Below are 13689 nucleotides of genomic sequence, written 5' to 3'. Positions count from 1 at the left end.
GGTCATTTGCATCGAGAGTCTCTAAGCTGCCATGAAGAAAGTTTAGTGTTAAGTAATATTCAGGCTTTGATTTCTGTGAGAGTCAGGAGGGGAGGGGGGAGGGGAGGGGAGGGAGGAAAGAGGAAAGAGGAAAGAGGAAAGAGGAAAGAGGAAAGAGGAAAGAAAAGAAAAGAAAAGAAAAGAAAAGAAAAGAAAAGAAAAGAAAAGAAAAGAAAAGAAAAGAAAAGAAAAGAAAAGAAAAGAAAAGAAAAGAAAAGAGAAAGAAAAGAAAAGAAAAGAAAAGAAAAGAAAAGAAAAGAAAAGAAAAGAAAAGAAAAGAAAAGAAAAGAAAAAAGGAGTTCCCAGGTAGCAAAATTATGAGAATCGCAATGGGAAGTGCTACCTTAAGAGTGTACTTCTATTGAAATTTGAACCCCACAAACTTGTTTTTCATTTATCTGAATTAAGATTGGGACTATTTTCCCAATGTACTAGAATTGTGCATTTCTTTTTTTTCCTCCTATAATTTGCAAGTCAAACAAACCAACCAGATTAATTACAATAATTTAACAGCCTGTCAAATAAGGCAGTCCAGTTGCTTATCTTTTAAACTAGTGCATTAATGGGAATATTTTTTTTGTAGCATTATCTCATAAAAATACACATGCAAGTATAGCATAAACCATAAAAATGTGTTGTAGACTTTAGCTAATCTAGTATCTTTCATTTCTAAGGAGTATTTGGGTGGAGGCCAAGTTAATTAAAAGCAGAATAGAGAAATGTGTTCTATTCATATGAGTCATATACCTCTGACTCACAATAGAGTCTGTGCAGCTAATGGGTTAATTTGTCCTGATAACACAGAAAAAATGAAGCTAGAGGTTATGACACTGTTTGAACTGAGTGCTGGTTTTAGACAGGAGGTGTACAAGGTTTTTATGCAATTAAGAACAGAGATCTGCTCTAATGGTGTCCTTTCTGTCTTATTCAAGTGCCGTTACAAACAGTTCAGAAAGATCTGGAGGAACAGAAGGCTTAGAAATGCAGGACTGACACCTTCAGTACTCTATCATTGTAACAATATGCACATAAAAGTATTTAAGCTACTTTTAGAGGAAAGTCTAAATCACATGCATGTAACTTGTAATGCTGGCAATTTCCCCCAAGCTGGTGGCCCTAAAGTATTTCAACTGGAAAAATTCCTCTCTCAGCCACCTAACAAAAGCCTGTACCTACTTGCCTTACTGACCTGATGCTGAGCACCTACATTTTTACCACAGCAAGCGTGGAGATCTCTAAAGACAACAGCCTTTGTAACTCCCCTGGTCCCTTTGCCCTTGGGGACTGGTACCACACCTACCTCACTGGTTAGTTTTTATCTCCTTGTTTTACACCACAACTTAAAGGCACAGATAGGGTACAGAAAGGGGAATTTGGTTCCTAGTCCATACTATTGCTCCCAATCCATAACTATCATGCAGTTAGTTCTGTGCAAAGGTACTGAAGGATCGTGAGGAAGACAAGGACTGTATCATAGGATGCATTCATGGAACTGCTAGTGCAACTAAACCCGTAGGCATGGGCATAAACCAAACAGCAATAATAAGCAAACCTCAGCTACATCTGCCTAAAACTTAGTGCAAGGTTGAAAGCAGACAGCAGAATTCTGCTTTTCTGCAGTTGATTTAGTTGTCTGATCTCCAAGGGCCTCACAAGAGAAGACATAAACCATCCCAGTTTTGCAATGCTTCATCCAGGTGAAACTCTTAATGAATGCTGCAGTGGACAAGAAGTATAGGGATTTTATGAGCTATTTTACAAAGCATCTGTAAGGGATCATTTGAGGAAAGCAGGCCTTAAAAGTAATGGTTTTGTGGGTGTAATTATATAGGATTGTGCTGGGATGTGAAGACAACACAACACAGGCCTCAGTGTAAATGTGACTGAGGCTTCCCATGGTGACACGAATATTTATACATGTCTAGGTAAAACAGATTTAAAGAAACCACAAGGACTTTTTTCACATATTTAAAGCTAATTCAGTGTTTTGCTGAATTGAGGCTACAGTCCTCAGCACTTTGCAACTTTCAGACTGCACAGAGGTGATTGCCCCCTCACCTAAGTACTGCCACCCAACAACAACAAAAAAACTCAACGAAACAAAACATGAAGTTCTGGTCACAACCATTTCCCTCCACCCCCTGCATGTAATTTAATAACCCTCATCTGTTCATCTAATACAACAGTTATAAATCTGACATGTGATCCAATGGACTAATCATTCAGAGACATGATTACAGTCAGCACCATTCATTCCTCCCAGCATCAAAAAGCCCTGAGAAGTGGAAGGTGCTGATTAGTCACAGCCAAAGACTTTAGAGCCTCAACATGCTAGTTTAGTATTAATTTTCACCTAACTGGAACAGTGCAAACATCCAGGAGAAGAAGAAATAGTTAAAACATGTTTTCAGGCTTATTCCCAATAAAATTAAACTGAGACAAGTAGAAAACAGCCTGTGCAGCCTGCCACATCATGGAGATGTCAGAAGAAGATGGTCTTCCTGTTTTCCCTCCTCAGCCCATGTGAGGAATATGGCCCCAGGCAGATTTTCTGCTCTTCAAACAGAATGTAGGCACCAAGGTTGCACCACCTCCCCCTGAAGCCATCTAAATTTCACCCTTGATTTTCAGTTGTAAAGTCCCTCGCATGTTATGCCTGCACATGTTCAAAGCTGACCCAGCCTCAACGGGACTGAGTAGTTCTAGTTGTAATCTGGCTGGGATCCAAAACTGAGATGTGACACTCAATCCAGTACTTGTGCTCAGAGAAGTCCCAACAAACCTCAGCTGGCTTTACAAAAAAAATGCAGTGGTGTTTTGTAATCTTTGTAAAACACAGCTTGTAGATGATGCGGTGCTCACCTTGCCATGTGAGCCCACCTAATGGCTGGAGAACAGGTGGGAAGCAGGGGAGGAAGCTATAATCTGCTCTGCCTGAGGAAATGCAAACCTAACTCAGGCTGCAGGCCATGTGGGGGTAGGAATACCTTCTCTTGGGGCTGTTTTGAGTCCTGTGAGAGAAGTGAAAGTGACCCAAGTTCAGCAGGAACTTTGCACTGGAACAGAGGTGATGTTACTCCATTTCCTCTTCAAAATGTGTTTTGGAATTTTGATTGACTAAAATATAGAAGCAGTCCTTACAGGAGGTCCAGAAGACAGGTTCTTTCCCCAAATTCCTTTCCGCCTTTTTAACAGCTTAATCACCAGCTATGCTCCCTCTTCTGCTCTATTTTTCTCTCAGTTAATGTGGAATTACTTTATACACAGAGTTGCAACTTCAGCTTAGGTGGCAACAGTGCCCCTCCAACAACACTAGAAAAAGCATATCACCTTAAATTCATACTGCAGGTTTCTAAAGAGGAGAGAGGTCAGTCCCACAGGTGCAGAAGGGCATTAAATCCAGATCTTCTACTTTCTGTGTGAATAGTGATGAAAAAATTGAGGAAGCCAGACCATGACCTTTTTGCTGTACTGCAATATTTGAAGAGCAAGTCTACTCGCTCTTCAGGATAAAATCCATAAAATTCAGGACAAAAGCTGTAAGGGTATATGGTGGGGGTTATGAATGTGGATCCTAAGCAGACAGAGGTCCTTCTTTCTAGACCTGAGTAATAGGCTGGGATTGAAGACTATCATTAAAACTCACCCTGTCTTTAGTGTTGCCTGTTGACTAGGTAGCTCTGCTTGGTGGTTTCAGCTTTACAAGCAGACCTAAAGATCAAATACCTGCTTCTGGATTCGTTCCAGTAATTCAGTGGCTAAAAATGTCGATCTGTAGCACTTTAGATGCCTATATTTTGGACTGATTCCAAGTTTTGCATTGAAGCTCCTGCATTAAAGGGTCACAACAACAACAACAAAAATATAAAAAAACAGATCTCAGAATCTTCTTAAATGCAGTTATTTTCTGAAACAGACAGTGTAATTTCAATCCTTTTAACGTTTCACTAACATTTTGCTAGATTTCAAATTAACAACATTACTCTGTATTACACCTGGCTGCAGTATCACTGCTGCAGTTTTCAGTACAGTAATGTTAAAGCAAAGGTACACTTTGCTATTTTGAGTCAAAGACATCATTTTCTTGACCTGCTGCCGTTAATCATTTCAAACATATGTTTACATGACTGTTTTTGCCAACCCACTTCCAGCTGTCACCAGCCCCCATAGAACATAATAATAAACACCTTGTACATCCACAAAGAGCTAACTGGAAAGGGTTAGATGCACAGAGAGGTCTGGAAGCTCTGAGAACATAAACCATACAACTTCCCACGTTTTTTGTCAGACATCTCATACTTCGACCCAACAAAAACATGCAGTGTTGATTTTCAGGTGCAAATTTTATTGTGGATCATAACAACGATTTCAGAAAAAGCACAGGGAAAAAGTCATCAAAAGAGTGTGTCTTTTGCTTACAGAGCATATATATTCCGTGAAAGCCACTAACTCTGCAGTTGAAAGCAAGTAGCTTAATTTAAACTAATAATACTTTTTCAGATACGTGTTAAGCAAGTTTTTCAAATATTCTTTTTTTTTCTTAATTAGTTTAATATTTAAGTTGAGAACCAAATATTTCAAGGACTTGTTGCAGAGTGCATAGTATTAAATTGTTAGACAAAAAAGAAAATCTCACTATTGAAGAAAAAAGCTCACACAAAATATTGTCTAAATACACAGAATTAGCCCTTGTAAATGTTAAATTACTCAAAACCTCTTTAGAAAATCTGTGGATGCTGAGGTATGCCTAATTTTAGAATTTTGGTGATGCCATCTCAATTTTTCATGTGATAAATCAAAATAAAATATCTTAATTCAAACTAATAATAACTTTTTACAAAGGATTTCTTCAGTCTGTCATTGTACTCTGACTGTAAAGACAAAATCCATACTAATTCTTAAAGTAAAAAGATAAAAGTCTATTAGGTAACAGTGTAAAAAATTTTGCAAGAGGTCTTCAAGGCACTGTTTTCTCTTTGGGTGCTTGGACATTTATGAAGGTTGTTTTGATAGGAAGATTAAGAATAACAAAAACTAGACCTAAAGCTGGTATCTAGTATGTTAAATATCATATATATCTTTCTTTAATGAAATAAACCCCTTTACTTCTAAAAGCCATTCTGCTTTACAACACTGCTGCTTGCAGTAAGGTGTCTGCTAAATTAATCTGAAACATGAATTTAAAAACACATTTGCAGAAAAGAAGTAAGAACAAAAGTCGACCAAGTAGAGTTTACCTCAATTAACACAGTCTGCCTGAATGTAAACCATTTCCAAGTACTGTTACCCTCTGTGAAACAGAGGCTCTGTTGTTTTAATGCCACCAGTTTACATGGGATACACCAGTCGGCAACCTGGTCCACAGTTAATTGAAGTAGATAAGGACCTTACCCAGCTCTTGCCAGTCCACTTGAATTCCTGAGCTATGTAGCTGCAAGGGCTGCTACCCCCTGTAACAGGAAGATACCTACTGACTAAGAAATGCAAAGAACTAGATATTCTGCAGTCAGCTCACTTATTGAGAAACTCCGTGTGCCTCTACTCCATCAGAAATGCAGAGCAATCCAATTCTGGACTTTGTGAGTGTGTCTTGGGTAAAATTATGCAAAGGTTCCTTCAATACCTTTTTTATAGGGCCTGTTCTTTACAGCAACTCAATGCCAGTCAGCTGGCAAAGAAACCTGAAAGGAGCTGACTTCAAGATATTAGGATTTTAGGTAATTATCTTGACAACATCTTATGGACACACTATGAAAAATCTGTAGCTCCTATTAGAAAAAAAAGTAAGTTTTATGTGTTTGGAAGAGCATGTCAGGATCCATCAATGGAGAAAGGATGCTATCTCTAACCACAAAACAAATCTGGATGCTATATTGCTGGATGCAATGGATGAATTAGAAGTGAGAGAAGCACAGAAAGATGTTCTTTTGGCTGCCCCAGCAGCAGAAATGTTTACTGTTTGTTACTGCTAGGTTTTGGTGGACTCAGCTTCCTGTGGGCCTTCATGTGACAGAGCACAACAGACAAGCATATGAGTCTGGTGGATGAGATCCAAATACCACCATGAGATCTTCAGGCAGTGGCTTGGATTCACGCTGCCTGGCTTTAGAAATCCAGCCCAAGTGCTGAGGTGGCAGCCTTGAGACCAGGGGTTCTCTCTGGGACCAGTAGAGAAACTGGCCTCTCCAGGTGGCTGCTCATGTCTTACATGACCTAAATCAATTGACTTGGATCCATTTAATTATTTAAAGTAATTATAAATAAACCTGGGATTGACCTAAAATTTAAACAACTTCTATCTTAATATAAACAGTGAGGAAAATTCTGCATTCAGCAGTGTATCAGTATACACTGCTGTGTATCAAGAATAAAAGCAATGAAGGTGTTGGCAGAATTCAGCCCAGCTAACTTAACACTTCCCTTCCCTGGAGGAAGGGACTGACCTACACCAATGGCTGAAAAGCAAACAGTCTACAGTAGTATTCTATATTTCTATAATATTCTGTATCAAAGCAATAAATATTAGATATAATCTGTATATTAGATTTCATATTTATCTGATAGCTATTTAAATCTACACTGTCAAAAATATAAGCAGTGACCCACTCCTACATGGCAGCATATACTACTTGTGTGAGTGTGTTCAAACTATCACATGGATCTATATTTACATAGGACACACTCGTTTATATAGTGGATTTTAATTTACATATATTGTTACCATAGGATAGATAATTGTGTAAAGGTTGGATGTTTAAATGTTTCTCTGGTTCTGCACAATTGCATTTCAGCATGAGGATTTCATCATTCTGTCTCAGTATTATGTTTTTAAGGATGGAAAATAGAGTTTGATAGGCTTCAAAATCTCCAAAAATATTATACCAGTATAGCACAAAAAATACTTATTTTCAAGTCCAGACAAGAAACCAGTTTTACTGTTCACCTTACATATATAAATCCCTTCTCTAAAGAAAGTGCACTCCTGAAATCAAAGGCAATCAAAATCCTTTGTCACTGTTGATATGTAAAAGTGTTTTAGCTGAGCATGATCTGCAGAAAAACATACCCTTTTTAATGAACTATTACAGTTACTAAAATCTAGGTGTGCAAATAAAAAACTTACATGTTAAACATTAAAATGAACTGAAATGGCTGCTGGTATGTACATGACAAGTTCTGTCTCAGTTTGCTCAGAAAATGTTTGGTTAATTCCTATTGTCTAGCTTCTCAGATATTAAAGCTGTAATGAAAACATGTTCATTTTCATTGAGGTCAAAACGCCCAGCTATTTCTCTCTGTAAAAGGCAAATAATTTTTATTTTCTGTACCTCTAATTTCAGAAACTCAGGTAAAAATACAGGTAAGAAAATATCCTAATGAAGATATTTAGAACACTTATAACAATCAGACAACAATTTCTGAGTTCAGAGAACATCCAGGTATTGTCCTTTGAACCGAATACTGACTTTCCCTTGAAAAAGTTGATATTTACTTCTCAGAAGAATAATTTCATAGCCCTGCAGCAGAAGTCAGTATCACCTTATTACAAAACATCAGTTGGTGTTTATCAGAGATAGAAAGCAATTGCTTGAGTTCCCTTTTTTGCTAACGTTGTACTGGAAAGCTCTACATAAAAGAAAAAAAAAAAGCCCTGGAAAATTGAAAAATATGTCATGCTTTACATAATAAGTAACATATAACTGTTAATGACTGTTCTTGCCAGCACTGCCTTTCTTCCGAGGAACTGACTCAGGAGCCGACAGATCACTTTTCCTTTTACCTAAACAAGTTCTGCCAGAACTGGATGACTATTAACAAGTCTCCTTCCTGCACTAAGCAGCCCAAAGATTTCTGAACAGTTGTCTAAGAATTTCAGCCTAAGGATTTTTTGTATTTACTGTGTAACCCAGGATTCCAAGAATCTGTGGTTGCAATGGAACACTTTGTTTAGGAAGTGATTCGGGCAGCCTCTATCAGCTTTTTTACAGAAACATAACTGGTGCTTGGTATCAGTCAAAGGGAAAAATCAACTCCCATTTCTCCTGTGTGTCTTTGTTAAAGCTAAATAAACCAACAGAAAACAGATTATACTTGGTGATTATTAGATAGAAGAAATCTTTATAGGCATATAAAATCACCAAAGAACCTTACAATGTGATGGAATCTTTGCAGGTGGGAGTAGTTTTGACCAAAAAGCAGTGCTTTTGTATCTGAAACACTATGGGAATATTTCTAGAAAATTAATCTTTTTGTGTGTGTGTGTGCTGGACATTATGCAGCAAAATACATTCATCATAAAATCAACCAAAGGGACAATTCTAAATCCTATTTAGCAATAAATCTAAACCCAATAATCCTGTGATTAAACTACCAAAACAAAACCAATACATTCTTCTACTTTCTAATATTACATAATAATAAAAATATTATAGAAAACCTGTATTATACAGATGTGTCTTCCTGAAATGTAAAAATTCTTTTACAAAAAAGATCTCTGCCTTGAACAAAACCAAGTGACAAGCTGCAAAGCGTGCTGCTGTGGAATGCTCAATAATACAGATTTAAAGCAGAGTATCACATTATAGTAAGTCTGAAGGAATGACTAGCCACTTTAGTTTGTACCCATAACATTAAAGCCTCATAATAGCACTGGAAATGTATATTAATCAGGTAAAGTCTCTTCTTTTTAGCTGTCATGTGAACAAGTGTATTTAACTGTTTCCCTCCATTCCATTCTAATTTCTCAGTTAGAATGGAACTGTCTTATCATGGATAGAAAATATTCTTCCCCTTCCCAGATTCAAAAAAGATAAATGGAAAAAATATTAAAGTACTCAATTAAGAATCTTCCTATGATTGGCTTCAAAGGCTGATTTGAATCACAGTTAGCAAATCGGTTGGTTTCATTGTTGTTTAACCTACCAAAACCAGCGTGAAGACAATTGTTATTGAGACATGAATACTCCCAAAATATACCCAAATACTTTCCTCCAACCCTTTTTTTCTTTTTTCATTATATAGTTTTACATCTACTATGAAAACAGTAGTGCAAGAATAATCAATTAAAAGTTCTTCAGATACACAATTTAGTTCCTTTTAGGATAAAGATGTAGAGGAATATGGATGAAAGATATGCTAGCTATGATGTTAACACTCCTTTACAACCCAAATCAGTTCTTCACTCCACGTTCCTGTATTTGGTAAACAAATTGTACAGTACTCTCAGTGTAGACTTCAAGTCACAATTTACAATATCTAGAAAAAAAACAAGGAAAAACAAATTAGTAACTTCATTAGCTTAAAATATTTTTCAGAGAAGAAGTGCCTATTTTCTACTCCCATCCCTTGCTTGGATCAATATTCATGAACACTGGATCACAAAGATAGTAAGAATAAAGCACAATTTTCAAACTGGCAACTCAAAAATTGGTGTTTTAACCACTTTTACTTAGGGATACAAATAGCTAATGCTACTGATGTTGAAATGCAACCAAGGTTGAGATATCCCTGAGACAAACTGTGCCCAGGATTATATATATTTATTTGACTTAATCTTCAGTCAACTGTGGCTGAAAAGAAACGATGTTGAAAAAATCATCAGGCAAGAAACAATGGAACTCTCCTCTTATGTAAGAACTGTAGCAGTTAGCACATTCTGGGCTGCAACATCTTTATTAGGCCTAATTTCAGCAAGATAGCTAGAGGCAAGTTTAAATTCTCCAAAGGATCTAAGGAAGCTAGGTATACAAGTGCCCCTTGAAGACACTTCTGAAAATTCTTTGAACTAGCTCACATACAAGGCTGAATCAATCCTCAGAAACTCAACATCTAAAGTAAGGGATTTATATGAAACAAAAAGTTAATGAATACCTTCTGTTTCAAGAGAAGTTCTTGAAAAAGTCAATATTATTTCACAAGTAATCTATAAAACAAACTGACAAGTACTACTGCAGCAGTCTATGTTAGTGCTTCAAGGAACATTCAGTCTCAAACAGGGATTTGGAACTGCCCTCAGAAAGAACTGAGTAGAATTAGCATTGTCCTATCTCTTTCTGTTGACCCTACAGGAACACAGACTCCCGACTTTGGTCTTGGAATTGGCCATGAAGGTGTAAAGCAGAGGCTGTGGATACTCCCCATTACCTTCAAAACTTCCAAGTAAGCCTGGTAAATGGTGTATGCAATCATTAGAGAGCTTAGCCATTATATTTATCTAAACTGCTGTTTCTCATAGACTGTAAAGGGGTCATCCTTTGAAGAATTAATCCAATCAAACTTACACACGGTGTCCCAAAATATGCAAACTTTGAAGGGTTAAAGATATCGGCTACGTGGCAAACTGACATCCATGGACAAAGGTGAAAACACTCAAGCCTAGATTGATGCATGACCATGAAACCACAGCTACGAAGGTTTTGTGGCTCTCAAAAAATCAGATCAAAAATGCTTGGTATAAAAGGAAGAGGAAACGCCAAAAGCTACAGGAAAGGTACATGGCTCCCACAACATCCTGTTATAATCTGCAATACCATTTGCATATAGCATGGGAAGTTTCCTCTTTCAGATCAGGAGCAAGGTGTGTAACACCTTTTTTCTGAGTACAACTCCAAATTAACAAAGAGGTAACTTTGCAAAGATACCAGGAGACTCCACCAGAGTTCACAACAGAATTTCACAAAAAGGCCCAAACTAAAGAAAGCATGCTCCCAAAGAAAGATGAGCTATTTACATTGCTTCATGTGTTTGACTGGCACGTATAACATTTTACTGGTTGCAAGTTTCAAAAAGAGAAACTTGAGTTTGGCTTTGATATACACATTTCAAGAATTAATCTGAAAAAGCTCACACTGCAAATTAATTCGTTATAGACTCAGTAGATTAATGTTCCAGCCATTTTTAAATAAAAGGTCACGGAAAGCTTTTTAATACCTTTTCAATTATATTGCAAATAACCCAAATAAACTGTTGACCCCATAAAAATCATTGGTTTTTATACTCATTTATTTAACTGCATTCTTTTTTCCACTAAATATGTTTTTCATATTCTAAAGCACTTTTCAGCATATTTTTTCCTCAAGAACCTCAAAGAAACAGTGTAGGAATTTAAAGAGAATTTAGTGTACACATTTAGGGTAAGATCCTTTTCAATACTCTTGTGCTCACTGGAAATTTTAAGTACGGGCATTGTGCCCAATGTAACAACACATAAAACAGATGTGTTTTTCCATTCACATTGGGCAGGAAGTTTCATATTAAGCATTTCAATAATTGCACAAGAAATGTCTTATATATGCTGAAATATCCTTATGGCTTGATTTATACTGGAAAAATTAGCTGTCCCCTAGAGCAATAAATACCTGAAAAATTAAATGCCATAAGAATTTTAAACCTCCATGGGGAGTAAGGGATCACAGATACTCTCTGTTTTACTTGGATGCCTAGATTTCACTGTTTCCCCCTTCTCTCTTTCACTATTTCAAACACAAAGGTTTGTGATATACTCACCAGTGGTTTAGTTAAGCATTGATTGTGGATAAGAGTTCAGACAATCAAAAGAAGCAAAAAAATAGGCTGGGTAGGTCCAGATTTAATGCACAGGTAGCATAGGCTTGACACTGAGATGTATTATTGTGTGTGTATGCCTGCTGCTCCCAGAAGTTGGGAGGGATAGGAAATAAGTAGAATGGAGCAGAACCTGATTCAGCAATGTGTGCCTGAATCTCCAGAGAGTTCTTACTATTAGAAGCAACAGCTCATATCAGCTCCTCAGGGAATGACAATCCAATATTACGTTAGGAAAAGCCTGTGAGCACCATATAATGTGAATCCGCAACTGGTCTTGAAAACGCACGTTTACGTATCGATTATTATGGTGGGCAACCGGCAGAAACTCAGCTATTGACTCTGTTAGGAAGAGTGGAGCAGAAGTGATAACTGCTTATGCGAGTAGCCACAAGAGCACCCTACAACATGGTGAATCAAGGGCTCTATATCGAGACCAAAAAGCTGGATTTAAACACTAATTAAATGAGCAAAGAGGAGTGGAACACTGGTACTGCTAAAGTCAGCAGCTAAACCTTTATCCTCCCTGAAGACACATTTTACTTTCAGTCTCCAACTCTATACCTAATTTACATCTGCATGATTAGGTCCTGCATTCAAAGGCAGTTATGTGAACATCTTCTTCCACATCTCCCTCTTTTGTGAAAGTCTTGTAAATTACATTGGAATACTTGAGGTTTAGTATGAAGATGTGGGATGGGGGAAAATGAAGCAGTTGGAGCAATTCACATCTGCCAGTGACACCATTCACATCTGTATTCTTTTTCTTTCAGTGAATATTTGAATATTACTGCATATATTTGGCCATACAAATTTTACTCAGGTCACTGAAGAAAGGAACCGCTGCAAAATTTGAAAAAGTGTGTCTATCAGCCGTTTAAAATACAGAGTTACTCGAGCACTTCAAAATGTATCTTGCCTTTTGCTCTTGGAAAAACGTTTTACCCTTCACTTAGCCATCCCATAACCCCGTAGGATCTAGATCCAATGCAAATTTTTAAGGAGATACAAAAAATGTAGAATAGATACCTTCTGGTCTTGGCTTTGGTTTTTCCAATCCACCATCTTGCATTAGCTCAAATGCAAAGGATACGTTGAGGACCTAGTAATATAATGAAGGTAGTCACTATTGTGAACTTTATTTTTTATAGTACAAATGTTCAAAACAAGATGTATTTAAAGGTGCAGAAGGAAGAAACAGTCAGGGCTGCATTTATCAATAGAAGATTTGGTACATGGAACGCAGACAATCCATTGTTTTGATGTGTTAGGCTGATGATTTCAGAAATATAAAAATAATTTAAAGATAACATATGAACTAACATTATCCATGGAAAAATTACTTACAAGTAAGAATAGCCCACCTCCCTCAAGTTTGAAAATTGGAACACGATGGCCCATGAAGTTCTCTTGTCTTGAACAGACAGCTGAACTGCCTGGATAGCAACAGACACTGAGGTAATGGTTGGTCTCAAATTGACACATTGTACATATATGCCTTTATGCTTCCAAAATCCATTAAACTTTTCAAATGTTAAATGTGTCTTGGATTTTGGACATAAAAAAAAAATCAGTTCTGTCATCAATTCTTGTATGTAATCCTATATGCACTTAATGAACAGTAAGTCTCGTGCAATGACAGCATCGCACAGTGGCTGCCAAAATCTGTTAAGACTTGCTAACCACACCATCATTAATATAATTTTCTGTTTTATTCCAGATAAGTATTAATACTGAAATTTTTTAAATGCTTGGAAATGCCTGGTTACCAGTACAGCCCTTTTTTTCAACTATTAACATCAAAAATCTATGTGGAAAAATTTATGTCATCCTTATAAAACTAGACATGTTTATATATTTGGGTTTTTTTAATAGAAAAATGCAATCTAATTACCTTTTGTTCAAAACTATCAGGAGTCAAGAAAAAGCTGTGCAGGGGAACAAAATAGCCTTCTAGGAGACCCATTAGCAGGACTAAGTACACACCATCTGCAAACTGTAAAAAAGACATTTCTCAGTACATTTCCTGAAAAATATCTCATTGTTTTTCTTAATGAGCAAGATATATATTGTCTAATGCAGAACTGT

General features: G+C 36.9%; 1 protein-coding gene across 2 annotated transcripts in view; it reads right to left on the bottom strand.

Annotated features, from left to right (window-relative positions):
* Nucleotides 1-4363: 4363 nt before the first annotated feature.
* PARVA (parvin alpha) overlaps nucleotides 4364-13689 on the bottom strand; it is a 35185-nt gene continuing 25859 nt past the window's right edge. For both annotated transcript variants that reach the window (XM_050335500.1, XM_050335499.1), the window contains exons 11-13: nucleotides 13496-13597; nucleotides 12631-12703; nucleotides 4364-9294 (exon numbers count right to left, since the gene is read on the bottom strand). In XM_050335500.1, the coding sequence (XP_050191457.1) occupies nucleotides 9218-9294; nucleotides 12631-12703; nucleotides 13496-13597 (252 nt within the window). In that variant the 3' untranslated portion in view covers nucleotides 4364-9217. The remainder of the gene's footprint in view (nucleotides 9295-12630; nucleotides 12704-13495; nucleotides 13598-13689) is intronic.

The sequence above is a fragment of the Myiozetetes cayanensis genome, unplaced genomic scaffold (assembly GCF_022539395.1).
Source record: "Myiozetetes cayanensis isolate MyiCay16 unplaced genomic scaffold, myiCay2020 scf6-25, whole genome shotgun sequence".
Lineage (NCBI taxonomy): Eukaryota > Metazoa > Chordata > Aves > Passeriformes > Tyrannidae > Myiozetetes > Myiozetetes cayanensis.
This window is presented reverse-complemented; position numbering and strand designations above follow the sequence as displayed.